Below are 25,261 nucleotides of genomic sequence, written 5' to 3' on the forward strand. Positions count from 1 at the left end.
CATTCAGATTGTTACAATGTTGTAAGATGATCTTTTAGAAAACATTTAATAAATCCTACTCGCTTCAATATTCAGAACTGAAATACCTCACCTCAGTCTTTTTCACGCCAAACTTTGTAAATCGCTACTTTCTTCCGCGCATCCTCCGTTTATTTATTTTTTCGATTCAAATGGAAACTAGAGCTCCTTTACATTTATGCATCTAGCAGACACTTTTATCTAAAGCGACTTACATTGCATTCATGTTACAGTTTTTACATTTTATCAGCTCTCTTGCTTTCCCTGGGAATCGAACCCATGACCTTGGCGTTGCTAGCGCCATGCTCTACTATTTGAGCTACAGGAAAGTTCTTTATTGTGATGCTGGATATTCCTGGGAATTTAGAAAGACTAACAAACTCGAGAACTAAAGGACCAACACAAATTAAATCTATTATTATAACACATTGCCAGGAATCACATATAAAAGGAGGCGTTTTTAATAGTAATTTTATTAGTTATACAGAGTCTTATGTTGCAACTTGGGTTGCATATTTTTATTCTATTTGTGTTGCGTTTATGATAATTGCTGTACATCCCAAACATTTGCAACAGTATTAATGTTGAATTTATTTGACATTCTCAATTAATCAAGCCTTTTATCTTTTTTTATTTCTTAAATTTTAATGCGCAATATAGTATGTATTAATGGACTAATGTATTAAAAAATTAAACTAGATGATATTGTGCTTTTGTTTTAAACGCTGTATTTTTTCTGTTGCACCTTTACAGTCTAATTAGTCTTTTTTGTATGTTACATGTGTATGTTTATATAATAAACACATTTCATTGACTGAGACAAACTACAGGATCATCATAAATAAATTTTATTACTGAACAAAATTAAACGTGACTACAATATAAAATGAATACGCATATTATTTAAAATCACAGTTAATCAGAGATCTTGTCAAACAATAATTTTAGTGTTATTATACAGAGTTTTATGTTTTAAAATTAGTGCTATCAAACGATTAATTGCATCCAAAATTAAATTTTATGTTTACATAATATGTTTGTGTGTACTGTGTATATGTATTATGTATATATAAATACACACAAATGCATGTATATATTTAAAAAAATATATGTTATGTTTATAGATTAAATATATGTAAATATTTTATTTATTACACGGCTCTCTGGAATGCGTGATTCTGATTTGTCAGTTGAGACATTTGCAGGTTCGTTCTTTTCAAATAATAACCGCTCCAAAGTAATAACGCATAACCGGTACTATTTGTATGTTTAAAATCCCTCCGCGCCAACAAAGATTACCGTTTGGCGCCATCTTGTGACAAGCAGAATGTTAGTCACGTGGTACTATATCGTTTCGCGGAAGGATAAAAATGTTAATTTAAAACAAATATGCCAATAAAATGTTTCAAATTCATATTCATGTCCAGTTTTTTTTCCTTATGTGGCAAGTAGCCGTGTAATAAGCGGGATAATGTACAGGCAGCCTGTAGTTATCGCGAAATAAGCCCCTTCAGTGTGATCACTGATCATCACACTGTCGGGGCTTATTTCGCGATAACTACCAGCTGCCTGTACATTATCCCTTACATATGTGTGTGTATTTATATATACATACTAAATATACACAGTACACATACATATATTATGTAAACAAAAACTTTTATTTTGGATGTGATTAATCGTTTGATAGCACTTTATATTGGGATTTGGCCGATTGTTGGTTTGCAATGCATCTGGTCTCTTTTAATATTGGTATTTCTTTGTCCATGTCTTCATGAGGAGACAATAAAAATAAAAAAAAAAGTGATGATTCGCTGCATCCCAACATAACTGCACTGCTAGTTTATTTCAACCACCTACACATTTAAAAGAACCTAATTCACCAAATCACACATCATTTACCAAAATGCACTTACTCTAAGGATAACATTTCTTCACAGAACAATGCTTTTTAATATGAGTCACTAGAGTTGATGACTGAGTGAAACTCTTTCCACACTGAGTACAGAGATACGGCTTCTCTCCAGTATGAACTCGCTCATGCCTTTTCAGGTTTCCAGACTCGGTGAAACTCTTGTCACAGTATGAGCACTTGTAAGGTTTTTCTCCAGTGTGAACTCGCTCATGTGTTTTCAGGTGATCAGATTGAAGGAAACACTTGTTACAATATGAGCACTTGTAAGGTTTTTCTCCGGTATGAATTCTTTTGTGCCTTTCCAATTGGCTAACATCATTAAAGCTCTTCCCACACTCACAACACACGCAAACTCCTTCACCAGTTTGAATTTTCTGGTGTAGTTTGCAACTGTTACACCGTGAAATACGCTTTCCAGACAAAGAACACAAGCGAGGCCTCTCATCTGAATGATTGTTTTCCAGATCCTTTTTTTCAGAATGAATCCGCAGATGATTTTTGAGAACTCTGGCATCTTTGAAACGCTCTCCACACGGAGTACAATGAAACGGCCTTTCTCCAGTGTGAACTCGCTCATGTGTTTTCAGGTTTCCAGAGTGACTAAAACTCTTGTTACAATGTGAGCACTTGTAAGGTTTTTCTCCGGTGTGAATTCTCTGGTGCTGTTTCAGATTGGCAGCTGTAGTAAAGCTCATCCCACACTCGAAACACAAGTGATCTCTCACATCATTATGCATTTTCCTGTGCTGTTTATAACAGTCCAATCGTGAAAAACTCTTTCCACAGACAGTACACAAGTGAGGCTTCTCATCCGAATGAACTTTCAGGTGCGTTTTGAGATTTGATGATGAAATAAATCTTTTACCACACTGATCACAGCTAAAAGGCTTTTCTCCAGAATGAACACGCAGATGATAACTGAGACCTGATGGACCAGTAAAGCGCTTTCCACACCGAGGGCATGAGTACAGTTTCTCTCCAGTGTGGATTCTCATGTGAATTTCAAGGTATTTTTTGTGTCCAAAACTCTTTCCACATTGTGAGCAGGTGAGCCGCTTTTTAACTTTTGTTCTTTTAAATCTGAACTTACGTTTCGCTTCCTCTTGTGTTTGCACCATCACTTCCATCAAGTCTAAAATAAACAAAGTAATTAAACTCAGTTCAAAAAGGATGCGGGTGAAAATTAAAGTAACCCTAATTTAAAAGGTTAGTTCATCCAAAAATCCTGTCATTCCTGACTATAAGAGCTGGTGAGGTTTCTGTTCATTAGCAGAAAGACATCGGAAATGCAACTGCAAATGGACTTTGTGAGTTTCCATGTGGCAGATATTGTTACATAGACAGAAAAGAAAATGGAAACACAAATTATGCATTATGTCTCAACATATGCACCCACAAATTAAAAAAGCCATTGCAAATACAGTTTGCAACTCCTTTTGAATATTATCCGGAATATCATGCCATAGGTTAAGCCACAATCGCAGTGTGACTTAAATATGTGACCCTGGAGCACAAAACCGGGGTATATTTGTAGCAATAGCCAACAATACACTGTATGGGTCAAAATTATAAATCTTTCTTTAATGCCAAAAATCATTAGAATATTAAGTAAAGATCATGTTAGATAATTTCTTATCGTAAATATATCAAAACTTCATTTTTGATCAGTAATATGCATTGCTAAGAAATTCATTTGGGCAACTTTAAAGGTGATTTTCTCAATATTTAGATTTTTTTTTGCACCCTCAGATTCCAGATTTTCAAATAGTTGTATCTCAGCCAAATATCGTCCTATCATAACAAACCATACATCAATGGAAAGATTATTTATTCAGCTTTTTGGAAAATTGACACTGGTTTTGTGGTCCAGGGTCAGATATGATAAACACTGATGTGAGTACTAATTATTAGCTCTCTGACACAAAAGTTAGTTCTGTCATTCTCTTGTTAAAAGAATAAATTGTATTAAAAACTGCTATACAAGGCTAGGAATCATCTCTATATTGCTCATTATTTCAAAGCAGTCAATAATGAAGAATACAAACCAAACTAATAAAGTGTTTTCAGTTGTAAATGTTATAGTTACAGCAGTGAATTAAGTTTAGTTACATTAAACAAAGTTATAAAATGTCTCATATTATGAAACATATTATAAATATTACTCATGGCATCTAAACATAAGCAGCTGAGACCATCAATTAGGTTCAGATTTCGTTCAGATATGAATCTGTCTGACTAAATCCATATGATATAATATTGCTTTTATGTGTTTTTTAATTCTTACCTCTGCAGTTCGCTCGTTCACTGTTGTCTTAAATTTGCTGCCGTAAACGCGCTCTCTCTTGTCGTAAACACATGTAAGAATTGAGCAGCGAACGTGTCTCGCTTCCAAATGATTTAAAGACAACTCCACTGATCTTACACTGTTTTTGTCGGTATACAATGTCGCTTTGATTTCAATCCAAGATTTAAACACTTTCTTTGTTGGACACAAAGAACAAAAATGCTTCAAACGCCATAAATAAAGCATGCATCCCACTTCTCCCTGAGATTAATGAGTTTTTGTGGTCAGTCAGTTAAGATGCCTACAATAAAAATTTGGTATTAAAATGTGTTCAGTTCTATAACACACTACGTAAAATGCACAGATGAGGAAAAAGTCATACTTTCCATAAAAAGTGACTAATGCAGATTTTTTTTAGGGAGTAGCACAATATTGTAATTCCTTCAAAACGTAACTTTCCCAACACGTTCCCTTTTTAATACAATCTAAATGATGGCAAATGCAACATAAAATTATGATTATTTACCATGTAATGGATTCCTAGACATCTATTTTTTGCATTTTAAATAATTTTTCTAATTTTTGGTCAATAACAATACATAAAGCCAAACAGCCAGTGATAATTGTACATTTAAACAGCTTGAAACAAATATTGAACAAATACATTTGTACAATATAGTAGTTTTTGTGTATATAATTTAAGAAAAGAATCTGGTGATTCAGATGATGCATGTTTTATCATTGAACTTGCGTTATTCAAAGCATGATTGTTGATTTGCAATGGTTGCAAATCTACAGTAGCCCTCATAATAATGTTAATTATAATATTTCTTGAATAATTATTTATCAAAGTTACATTAATGCATGTTAGAAAGCTGATCTCATTGTGTGTGTGCAGTTAACTATATCTGATAATATTCATTTAATAAGTAATTATTCTTGAATTAATTGCATCTCTGACTCCTGGTCTTTGTTCATCATACCTGGTCCTTGGGTTTTAACTGTAATTCCCCTAAAGCAATTTAAATAAAGAAAACAATCAGCTTTACTAGTTTACTGATTACTCACGTACAATCAGAGAATAATATAGAAAGCAAGTAAATGACATGAACGTGTCTTGTTAAAGAAATACCAGCTTAGCACACAATACAGACACATTTTACAAACCAATTTCAGAAAGATACAAATTATTATTTACACTGAAACTTCAAACATATAGCTCCTTAATCAGATTACAAACAAGTCAAAATGCACAGAATCAAACTATGTTGATGTGCTTTTGGGAGCAACTTCATATTTTGTTCATTTCACACAAATTACTTGACTTTTTTAACATGAAAATGTTGCTCACTGTGACGACGCGTGATATTTTATCAAGTGCCTTTTAAAGCTTTTTAAATATCGAAAGCTCTTCTCACACGGCTTCTCTCCAGTATGAAGTCGCTCATGCTTATTCAGGTCTCCAGACTCAGTGAAACTCTCACAGTATGAGCACTTGTAAGGTTTTTCTCCAGTATGAATTCTTTGGTGCCGTTTCAGATGGTCATTTGTAGTAAAGCTCTTCCCACACTCAAAGCACGTGTGATCTCTCACTTCATCATGTGTTTTCTGGTGCCGCTGACAGTGAGCCAGCCTTGAAAAACTCTTTCCACACAAAGAACACAAGTGAGGTTTTTCATCTGAATGAACATTCATGTGACATTTTAGATTTGATGCGGATTTAAACTTTTTCCCACACTGATCACAGTTAAACGGCCTTTCTCCAGAGTGAATGTGCAGATGATAACGGAGATTTTTAGTGCTTATGAAACTCTCTCCACACTGAGTACAGAGATACGGCTTCTCTCCAGTATGAACTCGCTCATGAACTTTCAGGTTTCCAGAATGAATGAAACTCTTGTCACAGTATGAGCACTTGTACGGTTTTTCTCCAGTGTGAATCCTTCGGTGCCGTTTCAGATGGCCAGCTGTAGAAAATCTCTTCCCACACTCACAACACACATGATCTCTCACTTCTTCATGTATTTTTTGATGCTGTTTACAACTGTCCAGTCGTGAAAAACTCTTTCCACAGAAAGAACACTCATAAGGTTTCTCACCTGAATGAACTTTCTGGTGCGTTTTTAGTTTTGATGATGAAATAAACTTTTTATCGCACTGATCACAGCTAAAAGGCTTTTCTCCAGAGTGAATGAGCAGATGTTTACTGAGACCTGATGAACGAGTAAAGCGCTTTCCACACTGAGGGCATGAGTACAGTTTCTCTCCAGTGTGCATTCTTTCATGTGTGTTAAGATTTCCTTTGTGTATGAAGCTCTTTCCGCATTGTGAGCAGGTGTGCAGCTTTTCAGCGTTTGCTCTTTGAGCTTGGAAGGTACAACGTTCATCCTCTGCTTCATTTAGTTCATGCATTTGCTGGTTCACTTCCATCCAGTCTAAAATACAAATAATATGTGGTTAAAATCAGTTCAAGTGAACCCTGATTTAATACCAGAAAGAAGAGATATCTATATAAAATAACAGATGTGCCAAAGGTTAGTTCTGTCTTGTTAATTCAAATTAAATGTGGATGACAACTGCTATACATCAAGGGTCTGATCATTTAAATGCATTTTACGTATAATTTATCATCTCTGTATTACTCAAATCAAGAATAGACACCAACCTGTTTGTTCCTCAGTATCTTCATGTTTAATTATACATGCTTCTGGATAACTCACGTCGTCAATCTCCACTTTAACAAACTCCATATTTCTCATATTTCAGTCAATTTCTCCTGTTATGTCCTCTCAGGACGATCCTCTTCTTTCACGTTTTGTGGCAGGTCGTAAACCCCTTTAAGATGCATTTGCGCCATCTACTGAAATGTAGAGCACTGTGTTTGGAAAAAGGGAATAAATTACCCAATTCATATCCCTCTGTTCTGCACAGTTTGATTTAGAAGTGCATTATATAATCAGACAGTATATATATTAGTTTTTATATAGCATGGATGCATAGTCATTAAATCTCTATCTACACATAAATATTAGCATAAAAGATGAAACAAAAACTGAACTGAAAAGTATCTTTATGACAAAAAATTGAACATTAAAATTAATTTCATGCAGAAAAAAACATTGGTTGTTGGTTATGTGGGAGCAACATTTATATTCTTATATTCCTTAATTTGTTGCTTTTGTTCCTAGTCTCAGACAGAAGCAGGTATATTTGGAGCAAAAGCCAACAATACATTTTATGGGTCAAAAATTTTCCTTTATGCCCAAAATCATTAGGATATTAAATAAAGATCATGTTCCATGAAGATATTTTGTAAATTTCCTACCGTAAATATATCAAAACTTTAGTTAGGATTTAATTTGAACAACTTTAAAGGTGATTTTCTCAATATTTTGTTTTTTTTTGCACCCTCAAATTCCAGATTTTCAAATAGTTGCATCTCGGCCAAATACTGTCCTATCATAACAAAGGGATGGAAATCATTTAAAAGCATTAAGAAAACAAACATAAATGTAAAATAATAAAGTAGGTGCCCAATAAAATCATACAACACACAAATTATGTGGCATTTCACAGTAGCACGTATTTATTTAAAAGCATTTGCTTTGTATGCATCTCATATTATTCATTTCATAGCACTGATTTTTTTCCCCATCTCTAGTGCCTTTTAGATTTTGCAAAACTTATAAAAGACACCTCTACACGGTTACATCATTGTTTATCAAATCTTCCTACCACCTTTACAGCCTAACTTGGTTGTTATCTTATATAGGTTAATGCTTTGTTCAACTTTACATTTCACTGATTGACAGAAAAATGCAAATTAAAAACAGTATTATTTTCTTTAATTTTTCATTGCAAAAAATAGTCAGCACTGTTGCGATGGCAATAAACGAGAACATAAAAGTAATATTTGCTCTCAAGAACTTCTATAGAAAGTTTGCTATAAATTACGTCTGTGTTTCAAACCCACAAATGTGAAAAGGACAGTTAAGCAACTTCTTAAGTGTGAGAAACTGATTGTTTGGTTGATTAAAAACCCCAGCTTCTCAACTTTGGACAATGCTTTTCCATTTGAGCAAGTTTACTTGTTATGTATGCGAACGTACTCTTCCAACGCTGAGTACAGTGGTACTGCTTTCCTCTAGTTTGAACTTACTTGTGTATATTCAATGATACTCAATGAGCAAAACTTGTATGTTTAGTAAGGTTTTTCTCCAGTATGAATGTGCATATGACGTATCCACGAAACTCTTTTCACACTGCGTACATCTGTATGGTTTCTCTCTAGTATGGAGCATTATGTGCCTATCAAGATGTACTTTTTGCGTGAAACTATATTCACAATGAGGGCATGTGTATGGTCTCTCTCCAGTATGAAGTCTTAAGTGTCTCTTTATGTGTGAAACTCTTTCCACACTGAGAGCAACTGAAAGACTTGATCTTAAAAGACTGATGGTAAAATGTTATGTGCTTGCTAAGGTGTGCACAACTCTTTCCACAATCAGGGCAGGTGTTTGGTTTCTCTCCAGTGTGACGTCTTAAGTCTGTATTCATTTGGACAGACCTTTCCACACTCAGTGCATGTGTAAGATATCCCTCCGATATGCATTCTTATGTGCTTGGGTAAAACTCTTTCCACACTGAGGGCATGTGATTTAGATGAATAGTCCAATGCATTTTTAATTAGTTGTAATTTCACTGCTTCTTATTTTCGGATATAAAATCTAGCAAACTGCCAGACGCTTTGTTATCATAATGTTCCTCATCAGAAATCAAGAAAGCCCTCCAACCTTATGTTATATATGTTCACCGTTCTGTGAATTGTGATCGCTGTTTAGTGACCGAATCTGCTGAGCAAAACATTAAACATTAGTCACTGAATTGATAGTTTCTATAAAAAAATGACTGATATTTCTGTTTTTGCTGAAAAAGTCAATAGTCAAAAGTTTACCTTGCAGAATCGGCAAAATGCTATTTATTTGACCAAAATAAGAGGGATCATACAAAATGCATGTTATTGTTTATTCAGTACTGACCTGAATAAGATATTTCACATAAAATACATTCACGCATAGTCCACGAGAGAAAATAATAGTTGAATTTATAAAAATGACCCCGTTCAAAAGTTTACATCCCCTTGATTTTTAATACTGTGTTGTTACTTGAATGATCCACAGTTGTTATTTTTGTTTAGTGATAGTTGTTCACGAGTCCCTTGTTTGTCCTGAAAAATCCTTCAGGTCCAATTCTTTGGTTTTCCAGCATTTTTGTGCATTTGAACCCTTTCCAACAATGACTTTATGATTTTTTCACACTGAGGAGGGATTTATTACAGAAGGTTCAAACGCTCACTGATGCTCCAGAAGGAAAAAAAACATGCATTAAAAGCCGGGGAGTGAAAACTTTTGAACAGAATTAAAGCGTGTACTATTTTTTGCCTAAATATTTTATTTAAATTAACGTTACAGCTTCCTCTGATATTTACACGGGTCTGAACAAAGACACTGCATACAGAAAATTAAATTTTAACATCCGAACACTTATTAGTTATAACACATATCTGCTTATTTTAAAGAAGAGATGTCTTACCAGTTGTTTTCTTCACCGCATATGCACAAATACTACACTCCGCCGTAAACATGCTCTCACTGTCGTAAACATCTACCGTTTGCGTCTGCTGGTGTCACATTGAGCAGGATGGTTTTCCTCCAGATGGCACTGAATGAAACTGAGACGCTTGGCATTTTTATTTTAACGTAGCATGAAAATCACAAGAAATTGTCACGTCTGTTGCATTCTGTGATATTTGATAAGGTTTCACTCATACACTGACATCCTTTGTTCTTTAAGTAGTAATTCAAGCCACTTTTTGTAAAACGTGTCATTTAGATACCTAGATGTTTTTTTCTTTACTTTATTACTTTTGTTAACTTTAAAGTCCAGCTATAATATTTCAATTTGAATACAGTTCATATAAAGTGGCAAATATATACTGATGAACATTTTGAGGTAATGTACTCCAGACAAATTTATTTTCATGTAAAGTGGGCCATCCCTTATTTATCTTAATTTAAAACACATGGGCCTGGTTTCACAGACAGGGCTTAGACTAAGCCAGGATTTGGTCATAGTTCAATTTAACTCATTTGTATAAATGTGCCTTAGAAAAAACATTACTGGTGTTCATCTGGAGACAAAACAAAGGCACCGATATATTATTAAATTGGATGAAATCTGAAAATCAGAATATTCAGAAATGAGAATATTGATAAAAATGAACTCTACAGTACATTAAAGATGTGACTATAACACAAGCAACAAAAGATAAGCTAAGAAAATTAATAAGAGGCACATTTAAAATGGTAACCATATGTAAAAATGTTTTCTGTCTATGCTCTAAACACTTTAATTCTGTCCATATTTTACGTTTATATTTTTCTTTCTTCACTCCACAGATTGAACAGTATGAGTATGCCTTATAAATGTCAACTATAAAATAATTATTTAATGAATTTACGCATAATTACTGATTTTAAAGTCCGGCCCACTTTACCTGAATCCAACGGCCCACTTCATCTAACACACTCAGCCAAAGTGGGCCAGCAATATTTAAACACCTTACAAGAAAACAAACACATTTTGTTTTATGTATACTTTGCATTTTATACCCTGTTGATGGTAGTCTTGAATAAAACAGGAACGGTCGCAATAATGTTTGTTTACATTTAGTGAGCAACCTTATAAGTTACAAATAAAAATCTTATCTCAAAGGGTTTTCTACCTTTCACCATGACACAGTCCTCATTTGAGATATGGCCACACCCACCAGTGTCATATTACACCAACCAAAACTATTTTATCATTTGGAGAAATGGTGTTCCTTTAATTAAAAACATTGTTATGCTCTGAAAGGGTAAACCCTTTGAGCACAGCATAATTAAGCTTAAACGGCCCACTTTACCTGAATTCACCCTATTTAATCATTATTTGTAATATGTTACAAAATAACAGGGCCATCAAGTTTAACTGGGTCTCTTAAAAGTTCATCTCTGCCAACTTATTACATTCTAATTAATAATAAACCTGGTCACATAATGGTTTTCATTGCATTAGAACTGCAATACTTCCTTCTTAAAGGGGCCACATATTGAATCACATTTCTGTACAGTTACGGAGCAAATACACCATCATCACACATATGAAGCAGTTAATCTACTAGCATTTCATTCTTCATTGCATTGGTTGACAGCAAATCAAGATATTTCAATTAGTTTAAAAATAGAAATACTCACCATTAGTCTTTCTTTATATTCTCAGACATAGATCACTATGTAGAAATCAATAAAGCTCCTCCCAGCAATAATTTTTTTTGTTTCTCATAAATTCTACACTTGATGAATTGTAAATATATATAGTTTAAGCAAGACCTATTTAGCACCCAAATGTGATTTTGCAAAAACATTTTTCTGACTTAAGTTCAACTCTTAAGTCTATCAAGTTTCACCCCCACAGATGATATACCGTTTCTTTAAGGCAAACTCTATATTTTATCTCACACAATTTACTTCAATGTATTTGACATGAAAATGAATGTTGCTCACTTGCAATATTTTCTCATATGAGTGAGAAGGTTTGATGATTGTGTAAAACTCAGTACAGAGATACGGCTTCTCTCCAGTATGAACTCGCTCATGAACTTTCAGGTTTCCAGACCGAGTGAAACGCTTGTCACAATATGAGCACTTGTAAGGTTTTGCTCCAGTATGAATTCTTTGGTGCTGTTCCAGATAGACAGCTGTAGCTCTTCCCACACACAATCTTTCACTTCTTCATGTGTTTTCTGGTGCTGTTTACAACTATCCAGTCGCGAAAAACTCTTTCCACAGAAAGAACACACATGAGATTTCTCATCTGAATGAACTTTCTGGTGTTGTTTTAGAGTTGATGAAGAAATGAACTTTTTCCCACACTGATCACAGCTAAATGGCTTTTCTCCAGAGTGAATGTGAAGATGATTTTTGAGACCTGATGCATCTCTGAAACTCTTTCCACACTGAGTACAGTGGTATGGCTTCCCTCCAGTATGAACTCGCTCATGCCTTTTAAGGGTTCCAGACTGAGAGAAACTCCTGTCACAATATGAGCACTTGTACGGTTTTTCTCCAGTATGAATTCTTTGGTGATCTTTCAGATGGCTAGCTGTAGTAAAGCCCTTCCCACACTCACAACACACATGATCTCTCACTTTATTGTGCTTTTTCTGATGCTTTTTACAATTGTCCAGCTTTGAAAAACTCTTTCCACAGAAAGAACACAAGTAAGGCTTCTCATCTGAATGTGCTTTCTTGTGTTTTTTTAAATTGAATGATGCATTAAACTTTTTCCCACACTGATCACAGCTAAATGGCTTTTCTCCAGAGTGAATGAGCAGATGATAACGGAGACCTGATGCATCTCTGAAACTCTTTCCACACTGAGTACAGAGATACGGCTTCTCTCCAGTATGAACTCGCTCATGCTTTTTAAGGGTTCCAGACTGAGTGAAACTCTTGTCACAATAGGAGCACTTGTACGGTTTTTCTCCAGTATGAATTCTTTGATGATCTTTCAGATGGCTAGCTGTAGTAAAGCCCTTCCCACACTCACAACACACATGATCTCTCACTTTATTGTGCTTTTTCTGATGCTTTTTACAATTGTCCAGCTTTGAAAAACTCTTTCCACAGAAAGAACACAAGTAAGACTTCTCATCTGAATGTGCTTTCTTGTGTTTTTTTAAATTGAATGATGCATGAAACTTTTTACCACAGCTAAATGGCTTTTCTCCAGAGTGAATGAGCAGATGATAACGGAGACTTTTTGCTGCAGTAAAACTCTTTCCACACTGAGAGCAGGTGTGCAGATGTTTGGCTTTTTTTCTTGAAGCTTTGCTTTTACAACACTCCTCTTCTTTCAGCATCATTCTTTGCTGTTTTACCTCAGTCGAGTCTAAAATAAACAAAGTATGTGGTTAAAATCAAGTGAACTGGATCTTTGTTACATTAATGTTTCTCAGAAGTCAATAATGAAGAATCATGAACGGACACCAACCTGTTTGTTGCTCAGTATCTTCTTGTTTTATTCTGGATGGTTCTGGATCACTCATGTCTTCAGTCTCCTCTTTAATAAACTCCATCTTTAACAGTCAGACAGATTTCAGCTGCTGGAGTTTGTTCTTCTCTTGTAGGATGATGTGAATATCCTCCAGTATTTATAGGTGAATTGTTGTGGGAGGGGCTTCACTGATCACTGAGACCCACAGGACCAGATCTGGAGAAATCACAAACAACGTACTGGATTTATAGTGCATTACTTTACATTAACCACACGTGAGTTTGCTGTTCAAAATAATAAAGCATATTAACCACAAGCCATCCGTCTCACAACCAGCAATATTCATAATACACAATGGCAACTTTATTAAAAAGCTGGACTAGGAAACAAGCTAAAGCAGAAGTAAAATGCAAAGAGATCCATTTTTAGATATACACAATATAAACACACTGAATAAAGACTGATCAAATCACATTTACATAAATTCTGACATTACAAAAGAAACACTCATGAAAGTCATGAAATCTTCTTTATCACAGAAGTGCTCAGTCACCAAGAGTCTAAAAACTCTGCCAACATATTACAGTCTAGTAAATAATCAATCAAAACATGCAAACTCTGTAAACAGTGAACATCTCACATACAGACTGAACATATTTCAAGACTGACCTTCATGTATGATCGAAAACAGCTTAAAATCGGTTCAAATATTCAGCAGCACCCGTGTTTCACTTTACTCTCTTCTGTGCAGTCTCCATTTGCTTCTATGCATTTTGTTTGGCAAAATCTTTAGTGTATTGCTGCCATCTAATGGAAAATGCTGGTAATACAGACATATCTCTCACATATCCTCCTGAGACCCCCCCCCCCCCAAAATAAAATGTCATTACATTGTTTAGACCATATGAAAAAACATTTTTGAAAAATTATATTTTATCCATATTTTTTTCTATGTCCTCTGTAGAGGACACAATGACTTTTCTCAAAATAAAATGGCATGAATAGACACCAAAAAGGCAAAAGAATGGGATTTTATTTTAAATCACCAATCAATTCATTCGACAATCAGTTTTACAATGCACATACTGCAGTAAACACAGACGTTCAAGTGCTTGCATGGCAATTAAAGTGAATGTGTAAACATAATTTAAATCACCATATAGCATTTTAGATTGAGTAGTGTGATTACTCAAAGTATTTTAAATGGTTTATTCTTATCATGAGCCAGAGAGGTGGAACATAGTCTGTGTAAAAGATCGAGTGAACTCTGTGGGAGTTTCAGTGTATGTCTAAGGAATAATAATAATAATAAAAACCTCTTTATTTTGGCTTAAAATAATGTGATGTTATTGTATTGTGAGTTCAGTATCAAGATATGTATCGAATCGTGACATGAATCAGAATCAGAATGAGCTTTATTCGCCAAGTATGTTTACACATACGAGGAATTTGTTTTGAAGTGAGGAAATATACAGCATGACATGAGGAGAGGGGGGAGAAAAAAAAATAATTCACAGACTATATTCTTATGAGAGTACAGTGTGAGAACAGAAAAAACACCCCAGCAGCAAAAAGCACATAGTCAATCGACAACATAGTCACACGACTGCAACAGGGTAATAATCCAGTTCTGGCAATCAGCCATCCGGGTCCTGCAGCCATTTGCGGCGCCGGTCGGACCCGCATTGTCAGGCTGGCGGAACAAAGCGGCGAGGGATCGGGGGTAGGAGGTGAATGAGTATCTGTGTATGTGCGTATGTGTGTGAGTGTGAGCCTGTGGAGCTGCCGCGCTGGCTTACTAATCAAATTGACTCAGTCCGCAGAATGTGATAGCGACACAGCACGTTGCTATGGAGACAACCTTGATCAGAACCCAGACAGAGTCAACAATCCGCAGGTGTCTGTAGAAGGGGTAAGGAAGGAATGTGAGATCGTCACAACTGCAGTGCTCTTCCTGGGTTGTTTCGCAACATGACCTTGTCTGAAGCCGTGCTGTTTTGAGAGCCGAAAGAAGATAAGATTGTTTAGTCTTGGTGCGAGAGGCCGTATTCCATTTTTCACGGCACCTCTCTTTGTCCATTCTGGTCTCCAAATCCATCCATTTTTCTTTTCAAATCCGAAAGTTTCTCCGTGATAGACTCCATATTGCGGTTAATAGTCTCAGTTTCAGAACTGACCGCTCTGCCCACTGCTTCAATCATAACGGGCAGCCTAGTGAGGCTTTTGACAGCTGTACCCGTTTCCTAGACGAGACGAGACGAGAGAGCAAAGCAGGGAAGGGAAGGGAGGGCAGGAGGGGAGAGAAAAATGCGACGGCCTTCGCAAAGAGCCAAACGAGAAGTGTATCGTTTGTATGAGAAATGTATCGTTACACCCCTTATTTAGCCCATAAACATATGTTGGCAACAAAGAAAAGGTGCATTGAGTATTTTACAGTTCAGTTTTATTCATAGGCTTGTAATCTTTGTTCTTTTGTGAGACAGGCTGAAAAAAGAGAAAAAATAAATAAAATAAACATAGTGGAAAAGGCTATGTTTTGTTATAAGCTCATTTTCAGTTTTTTGTTATATAGATTGTTATAAATTTTCATTTTCATATTTCCACCTCTTTCCAGTCATAGAGTACTTAATTTTGAGAGATCCTGTAACTTTGCAGTTGGGGGGGTTGTAATATTTAATAATTTATTTTATTATCAAATTAATATTTTGCATTGAAGAAAACAGATATTTGTTTGTATATGCTGTCAATTATAGTTCTCAGAAAGAAAATCGGAATCATCAAAAATCGGTATCAGCAAGTCACACTTACAAAAAAAAAAAAATCAGAAATCAAAAACAAGCAAGAAAATTGCACTCAGTGCTTTAGTAAATTAATATAGACAAGGTTGCTGAAATGTAACATTCATTGTACACTGATGAGCCAGAACATTATGACCAGTCATAGGTGAAATTAATATCATAGATCAACTCCTAACAAGGCCACATATTAAGGTCTGAGTAGTGTATATTGAATTTGGTCTTTAATATCACTGCTTACTATATTAATACTCCGTACAAACCTGGTAAAAATGACTGGTGGGTAATAGAGGAAAATGTTTTGCCCTCCAGGTGGGTGTTCCTATACAGGTGTGATGCCATGTGAAAACTCTCAATTGGTATTTTGGTTACATAATATACTTTATAATCTCATTAGATTAGATTCAACTTTATTGTCATTGCACATGTGGGTACAAGGCAACGAAATACAATAGAAAGAAGAATACAGCATAACATGAGGAAAGAGAGGGGGAAAAAAATTATCCTCATACTATGCTCCTTCGGGAGTACAGTGTGAGAACAGGAAAAACACCTCAGCAACAAAAAGCACAATCAATACAGAGACACACGACTCGCAACAGGGGGGAGCGGGGTCCTGCAGCCTTTACAGTGCTAATCACAGACCCGCTTGTCAGAATGGCGGTACAAAGCGGCAAAGGCATATCTGGATATGTGTGTGTGTATGTGAGTTTGTGTATTTTTGTAGGCCTGGAGATCCGCCTCGCTGTTATTCAAAACAAGTTGTCTCAGTCCACAGATTGTGATGGCGACACAGCGATTGCCATGGAAACGACCTTGATCGGAACCCAGGCGAAGTCCACAATCAGCAGGTGTCTGTTTGGAAGGGGGAGGGGAGCGAGAGCGTCCCTTGCATCGTTCTTCCGGGGAGATACATTTTTCAGAGCGACCTTGTCCGAGGAGCTCCGTTGTTTTGGGAAGCCGGAAAGATAAGATTGTTTGGTCTTTGGGCGAGCAGCTGCATACCAATTTCACAGCTGCTCTCTTTGTCCATTCTGATCTCCAAATCCATCAAATTTTCACTGCAAAGCCGTAGGATTATCCGTGATAGAATCCATATTGCGGTTGATAGTTTCAGTCTCAGAGCTGACCGCTCTGCCTACAGCTTCAATCATGACGGGCAGCCTTGTGAGGCTTTGGACCGCTGTTCCCGTCTCCTGAATTTTCTTATAACCCAGGGCAAAGCCTAATCCAATCAGCAGAAACCCCGTCATGGTTCCGAATAGGTAGATATCTTCAATGTCCTCCACGGAAAGAGCCGCCAGGCACACGACACGCCATCTCTCCCATGCGTTCATCGTGTAGCCAGTAGCAAACGTTCCAGCCGGACAATTAGGCTCTCCCGATCCCAGGCTTCTCGTCGAGAAGATAGTGTCAATTGCATTAAGAGACCAGTTGATCAAATCCATGATTTTTCGGTTTTGGAGAGCAGTGCAGAAAGAGTCTCTCAAGTATTAGACGAGACAAGACGAAGTAGCAAGCAGGGAAGGTAAGGGGAGGAGAGGAGAGAAATGCGTCCGCCTTCGCTGAGAGCCAAACAAGAAATTAACATGGCAACAAGTTCACCCCATGCTGTAAATTTTGTTTTACCATTGTTCATGTTATATTCTCTTATAATTATCATTCTAGCACTATTCCGTGAGATGCTGACAAAGCAAGAAATGATTCTTGACAACAACAGTCCATTCTGCTTATCCTCAATTCAAAGCAACTGCAGGACCCCACTTTTGCCAGTGAAAGACCTACAGGGCCTCAAGACGCTGGAGCAGAGGCAAGTGATTTCATAGAAAAACTGTTGAGTTTAGAATTTTTCTCTGAGATTGTAATTAAATATTTAAATGTAAAAGTTTAATGTTGTAAAAATGTAATTTTGGTGTGTACTCTTGTTATGAGAAGTGTTATAAGTTCATATTTCACATGGAGATAATTGATAAGAAGCATATGTTTCCCGTAGATTAATCACCTAGGCCTGGTTGGAGGGTTCGATACAAAGGACACTGTGTGGTGAACAATTTCAAATGACTTTGCCAAAAACATCAACTGGAAAGGGGTAAATGGAAAACTATCCCTGGCGGCCCTGCAACTAAAGGATGTTGTTATTGGTAAGGACAACATACATTTAGAAATTTCATTAAATGGCTTAAACATTTAAAACGTGTAAAAGAATGCATTAATGCTGTTTCTGCAGAATTAAATCATGCCAACATTAAATTATTTTAAGAGGTTGCTGTATCTGGTAGGGGAAGGAAATTAAATCTTATTTAATTCAAAAATAAAATCAAAAGTGGTTGTTTTGAAATAATGACCAGCTAACTGTATGTTATCTCACTTATAACATGGTTAATTGCAACATAAAGTAACTGGATCCAAAATATTGATTTGCAGAGAATTTACAGTAATATGTAAGGAGAAAAAAAAAACAAAGTAATTTAGAGCTCTTTTAGTACTTATATTTTGAAAAGTGCTCATTACATTTAATACAAGAATGTGCTTTCAAATCAATTAATCGCATCCATATTAAAAGCTTGTGTGTATATATATATATATATATATATATATATATATATATATATATATTGTGGCGGGAGGAGCCAACGACAGACACAGTGGGCGTGGCGTCAAGCCTCGGAGAGGTTTTTATTAAACAATATCAAAATAAAGTGTCCAAAGGGGGAAAAGTGTCCAAAATAAACAGGGATCTGGTGTCCTCGTTGTGCTGCGGGGCTCGTGAAGGAGGGCAGTGTTCAGGAGGGAAGGGTCCAGGTAAGGGGCGGAGTCCGGCGGCCGCACGCGCTCCCGTCTGGAGGTCCCGGGGCGCGGGTGACGGCGGCTTCTGTGGCGGCTTCGTCCAACTCCTTCATCCCCGGGTGCTCGACGGGATTCCACGGCCCGGCGTCCTTGCCCGACGGCCGTATCGCGGGTGCAGTGTCGGCCGGACTGCGGGTCCGGCCGCTCGCGTCTCTGGCGGCGGCAGGTAGTTCCCTCTACGCTCCCTTTCCTGGACCCACGAGGACACCAGCGTGCATGCACGGGGAAGAGACCGGTCTCTCGAGGAGAGGCGCGCTCGGAGTTTAAACGGCGGCGGTGATGAGGCTCCATTCACGTCAGGTGCGCCTCATCACACGCCGCCAGCCCTGCGTGTTCAGCGCCCCTCCTCTCTCACACACCCACTCCCGTCGGGAGCCTGGTGAAGGGCGGCGAATACGGGACGGGGTGGTGATGATGGACAGGGGGGAGGCAGCCGACTCGTCACAATATATATATATATATATATATATATATGTATATGTATGTATGTATGTGACCCTGGAGCACAAAAGCAGTCTTAAATCTTTGGGGTATATTTGTAGCAATAGCCAAAAATACATTGTATGGGTCAAAATTATAATTTTTTCTTTTATGCCAAAAATCATTAGGACATTAAATAAAGATCATGTTCCATGAAGATATTTTGTAAATTTCCTACTGTAAATATATCAAAACTTAATTTTTGATTAGTAATATGCATTGCTAAGAACTTAATTTGAACAACTTTAAAGGTGATTTTCTCAATATTTAGATTTTTTAGCACCCTCAGATTCCAGATTTTCAAATAGTTGTATCTCAGCCAAATATTGTCCGATCATAACAAACCATACACCAATGGAAAGATTATTTATTATGTATACATCTCAATTTTGAAATTTAATGAGAAAAAAAATTAACTATCCGAGGGTTTATTAGAACCCCGAACCTCAGAAATGCTTGACAAAAGTTCGACCACTAGACCATTAAAGAGCATGAGTATTTGATGCAAATCTATGAACTTATTCACTGCCTTGAAGACTCTCGGCATTAATTAAATTGTATTATTAATATGTCTATATATATATTAATATAGTAACTTAGTCGCCAAGCCCCAGTGCGGCTGCACTGTCTGTAGTTAACACCACTCAGTGTTTGTGTGGTCACACTCAGGGCTGTCCAAAGGCATTGTTGTGTCCGTAATTATTATTTTCTATTATGTAAATTAGTTGAGATACAATAGTTACAATAGTCCACTCAATATAGTTAAAGAAAACGTATGAATTAAGACAATGAGTTGATGAAATCAACTGCAAATTAAAGAAGACATAAAATCTCTCAAGCCCATTCTGCTTTCACTTTGGCACTCTGGATTCTGGCATTCTGCTTGTGTTTGTCAGGCTGCTGGGGCCTCATTTATAAAGCGTGCCTATGCACAGATTTGATCTTAAAGTGTGCGTAAGTTAAATCCACGCCAACGCTCATATTTATAAAGACTGTCTTTGACGTGGAGAAGTGCTTAGAGCCACGTTAGGGTCTGAGCAGACGTATGCACTTTTCATTGTCAGACTACGGCAGGTTTTTGGAAATCTATATTCTTGCAGCTCGCTAAGGATTTGGACGATGACTGTTGATCTTTTATATATAAATGACATTAATTAGAACTGAAACCATTCTTCTCGTTTGGCTCTGTTCGAAGGCGGTCGCATTTTTCTTCCCTCCCTCCCTCCTGAACTTCCCTGCTTGCTCTCTTGTATTGTCCTGTCCTCTTAAGAGACTCTCGCTGCACTATTTGCAAAACCGAAATTATGGATCTGATCAACTGGTCTCTAAATGCAATTGACACCATCTTCTCGACTAGGAAAGCGGGATCTGGAGAACCGGAATGTCCCGCTGGGACGTTTGCTGCTGGCTACACGATGGACGCATGGGAGAGATGGCGGGTCGTGTGCCTAGCGGCTCTCTCCGTGGAGGACATTGAAGACATCTTCTTATTCGGAACAATGATAACTGGGTTTCTGCTATTTGGATTAGGCGTTGCCCTAAATTATCAGAAAATTAAGGAGACGGGACTGGCTGTCCAAAACCTCACGGCTGCCCGTCATGATGGAGTCTGTAGGCAGAGCGGTCGCCTCGGAGACTGAGGCGATTAACCGCAATATGGATTTAATCACGGCTAAGCTCTCGGCTTTGGAAAGAAAAATCGACGGAAATGGAGATCAGAATGGACAATGAGAATTAGCTGTGAAACTGGAAGACAGCTGTTCGCACTAAGACAAAACAATCTTATCTCTTTCCGGCTTCCCACAACAGATCGGCTTGGCAAGGCCGCTCTGGTATCAACTCTCCGATGAATACTGCAGGGAGACGCTCTTTCTTCCATTCCCTCCTCCCAAAAACACCTTGTTATTGTCGGGCGCTTGTGCTCTGTCCAAGGACGTTTCCATGGCAATTGCTATGTCGCATCACAACCTGCGAACTGAGTCGACTGGTTTGGAGTGCTGGCGAAACGGATTTCAAGGCATACGAACTCACACGAACTTACACATACACACACTCATACACCTTCCTACCCCCATCCCACGCCTTCGTCGCTTCATCCTGTCAGGTGATAACGGGTCCGTGTGTTTGTGCTGAATGGCTGCTGGCCGGATGGCTGTTTCGTCTGAACTAGGATTACTATGCAAGTTATGTTCCTGTGTTGATTGTGCTTTATGCTGAGGTTTTTTGTCTGTTCTCGCGCTGTGTTCTCTTCCAAGAACGCAGTGCGAGGACACTTTTTTTTCTCCTCTCCTTCCTCATGTTATGCTGTATTTCTTCTTCTCTATTGCATTTCGTTGCCTTGTACCTACATGTGCAATGACAATAAATTGAATCCAATCCAATCCAATCCAATCAAGTTCAAGATCATTTGCGATTTATAGATTTCACACCTGAAAGAGAGGCATACGCTTGTTTTCTCAGAATTCTGCATGAGATTTAAACTCACAATAGGAGTTATAAAGTCAGAATTGTGTGATTAAAAACTCACAATTGCAGGTTATAAAGTCAGAATAATTTGGAGAAATCTCACTGTTCTGAGGAAAAAGTCAGATTGTGAGATGAAAAGTCACAATTACCTTTTTTTTTATGTAGTGGCAGAAACAAGTTTCCATACAAACTGTCCTGTACATAGATGGTTATTTTTGGTGGTGGTTGTGTCTGAGTGAGAAAAAAATTATGTAAATTAAAGGATGCAATGACTGAATTATTTTGTGCCGAAGCAAAGGAAAACAATTCTCAGATTAGTCCACATAGACTGATGTTGTGCTCTCTGTGTAAAGAGTTTTAAAAAAGTGAATAAAAAAAACTGAAATGCGTAAAATTTAATACTGACCTATGTATTCCTTTTTTCTAAAGCTGCAGTTCGAAAAAAAAACCTCACCCCAAACGCTGCTGATATGGAGGTCGAGGGATCAATGAAGAAGCGGCTTCATTTGGCAGCAGAGAGGGTGGAGGCAAGAGACGGCTCCTCCAAAAATAAGTTATTTAGAGAGAGAGAGAGAGGTGTTAGTGTGTACGAGAGTGAAAGAGTTTGTGTGCACATGTGTAAGAATGATTTATTTTCTTATATTATGTTATAGCATAGCATATTATGTTATATATCATATATTCTTGTACTATAAATATTCTACTTGTTTTTTTTTTATGTGTTCATAGTGTATTTGTTCATTAAGAAATTGTCAATATTATAATGTATTTTGTTCATTGTTAATAATTGTTAATGTTCATATTATAGTGTATTTGTTAATTGTTTATAATTGTTAATACATGTTAATGTTAATGTTATAGTGTAATTGTTTATTTTTTAATAAAACTTATTTTTTAAATGTTTAAATTTGTGTTTCCCTGTTCAAATGAGTTATATTTAGTAGCTTCTGGACCACATCTGGCCCGGGGACCAAACCGAATCTCACCCAGATCTGTCTTACAATGTCTGGGCCAGACCTGGGCCACATAAAACAATACAAGTCTATTGCAGTGTGCTGGGCCACATCAATGAATAAGATCGTTTTACAGGGTGTGGGCCACATTTGGGCCAGAGGAATTTATTTTGTGTCTGTTTTCACTATGTGGGCCAGCTTTGGGCCGGGGACCCAGCCAGAACTGGGCCAGACAAATTTTGCTATCTGTGCCAAGCCGAGTATTACAATTTTCACCCATGATTTGGAGCTAAATTACAGGCATACAAAATTAAAGTGTATTAATTTAATTTTACCACAGACCTGTGACAGCACCATCCCCCTGCTGAACGAGCTGAATGCCTTCTTTGCTCGCTTTGAGGCACAAAACAGCACCACTGCACAGAAGACTCCACCTCCTCCCGGCGACCAGGTGATGACGCTGTCCCCGGACAATGTGAGGAGATCCCTCAGCAGGATCAATGCACGCAAAGCTCCGGGTCCTGACAACATTCCTGGGCGTGTACTGAGAGACTGTGCAGTGGAACTCACTGATGTCTTCACAGACATTTTCAACATCTCGCTAAATCAGGCCGTTGTCCCCACATGCTACAAAGCTACCACCATCATTCCAGTCCCTAAGAAGTCATCTCCATCCTGTTTCAATGACTACCGTCCAATAGCATTCACTCCTATTCTCATGAAGTGCTTTGAACGGCTAGTCATGCACCACATCAAGTCTGTCCTCCCCCACTCCCTGAACCCCTTCCAGTTTGCATATAGGTCCAACCGCTCGACCAATGATGCCATTGCCACTGCTCTCCACCCAGCCCTCACACATCTGGACAAAAAAGACTCATATGTCAGGATGCTGTTCATAGACTTCAGTTCAGCATTCAACACAATCATCCCTCAACAGCTCACTCACAAATTCTTCCAGCTGGGGCTCAACACCTCTCTGTGCAACTGGCTGTTGGACTTCCTGACAGGGAGACCTCAGGCAGTACGGGTCAGCATTAACACATCCAGCACCATCACACTGAACACTGGGGCCCCCCAAGGATGTGTGCTGAGCCCCCTCCTCTTCACTCTGCGGACCCACGATTGCACACCGTCACACAACTCCAACCTCTTCATTAAGTTTGCGGATGACACGACTGTGGTGGGTCTCATCAACAACAGAGATGAGACAAACTACAGGAGCGAGGTGAGCCGCCTAGCCGGGTGGTGCAGTGACAACAATCCCTCTCTGAATGTGAAGAAGACGAAGGAGATTGTTGTTGACTTCAGGAGAGTACACACTCAGCATGCCCCTCTGACCATCAACGGTGCGACTGTGGAGAGAGTGAGCAGCTCCAAGTTCCTGGGAGTGCACATCACAGAGGACCTCTCCTGGACTAACAACACTGTAGCACTGGCCAAGAAAGCACAGCAGCGTCTCTACTTCCTCCGCAAACTCAGAAGAGCCAGAGCCCCGGCCCCCATCATGTGCACCTTCTACAGAGGCACCATCGAGAGCATCCTAACCAGCTGCATCACTGTGTGGTATGGCGCTTGCAACGCATCCTGCCGCAAGTCACTTCAACGCATAGTGAGAGCAGCTGAGAAGATCATTGGTGTCTCTCTCCCCTCCCTCCAGGACATCTACAACACCCGTCTCACCCGCAAAGCCCTCCGCATTGCAGGTGATCCCACCCACCCGACACACAGCTTCAGTCTGCTGCCATCAGGGAGGAGACTGCGGAGTCTCGAGGCGAGGACCAGCAGACTGAAGGACAGCTTCATACATCAGGCTGTCAGGAAGCTGAACTCCCTCCCGTCCTTTTGTTTTATTTAACTGGTTTGCACTCTATCTGCCATGTGCCTTATGCCATTTTATCTATCTCTTTCTTTATTTTTCTACAATGTCCTCATTTGTATATCTGTATAGTTGTATGTACATATGTTTAAATTGTATTTATCTGTATTTGAACGTCTACTGTCAGTGTTTAATGTTAACCCCAAGGGTCTGAGAGTAACGCAATTTCAATTCTCTGTATGTATGTACTGCCGTACATGTGGAAGAATTGAAAATAAAGCAGACTTAACTTGACTGATAAACTTTTCTCATTATTTTTGACAACTCTGGATAAACTCTGGATAGTTACAATAATTTTAAGGTGGATAAATGTGAAAAAATAGATAAATAATGTGAACACTGATTTAACTGCCAAAAACAACAGAGATCAGGTATCAGTCTGGTATCAGATATTTAATGTGCCAAAGCTTAGTTCTGTCATTCACTTGTTACTGCTGTACTGGGTCATGATCATTTAAACACATTTCTGTTTGATTTTTCATCCAGAAACTGATCGATATTTTACAGCTACTAAAACGGCCAGAAATGAAG

General features: G+C 37.9%; 2 protein-coding genes across 2 annotated transcripts; both read right to left on the reverse strand.

The window, feature by feature from the left end:
* Positions 1-5,263: 5,263 nt before the first annotated feature.
* LOC306851073 (uncharacterized protein) lies at positions 5,264-9,870 on the reverse strand. Its single transcript, XM_079387134.1, has 3 exons — positions 9,810-9,870; positions 6,883-7,092; positions 5,264-6,652 (listed from the first exon to the last, which is right to left on the reverse strand). Exons 2-3 carry the CDS (start codon positions 6,974-6,976, stop codon positions 5,565-5,567), a joined length of 1,182 nt encoding a protein of 393 aa, XP_079243260.1. The 5' UTR covers positions 6,977-7,092; positions 9,810-9,870; the 3' UTR covers positions 5,264-5,564.
* Positions 9,871-10,148: 278 nt separating this feature from the next.
* LOC306851072 (uncharacterized protein) lies at positions 10,149-14,081 on the reverse strand. Its single transcript, XM_079387133.1, has 3 exons — positions 13,983-14,081; positions 13,311-13,529; positions 10,149-13,208 (listed from the first exon to the last, which is right to left on the reverse strand). The coding sequence occupies exons 2-3, from the start codon at positions 13,393-13,395 to the stop codon at positions 11,920-11,922; spliced, it is 1,374 nt and encodes a 457-aa protein (XP_079243259.1). The 5' UTR covers positions 13,396-13,529; positions 13,983-14,081; the 3' UTR covers positions 10,149-11,919.
* Between the last annotated feature and the right edge of the window lie 11,180 nt (positions 14,082-25,261).

This window comes from Barbus barbus (genome assembly GCF_936440315.1).
Source record: "Barbus barbus genome assembly, chromosome: 31".
Taxonomy (NCBI): Eukaryota; Metazoa; Chordata; class Actinopteri; order Cypriniformes; family Cyprinidae; genus Barbus; species Barbus barbus.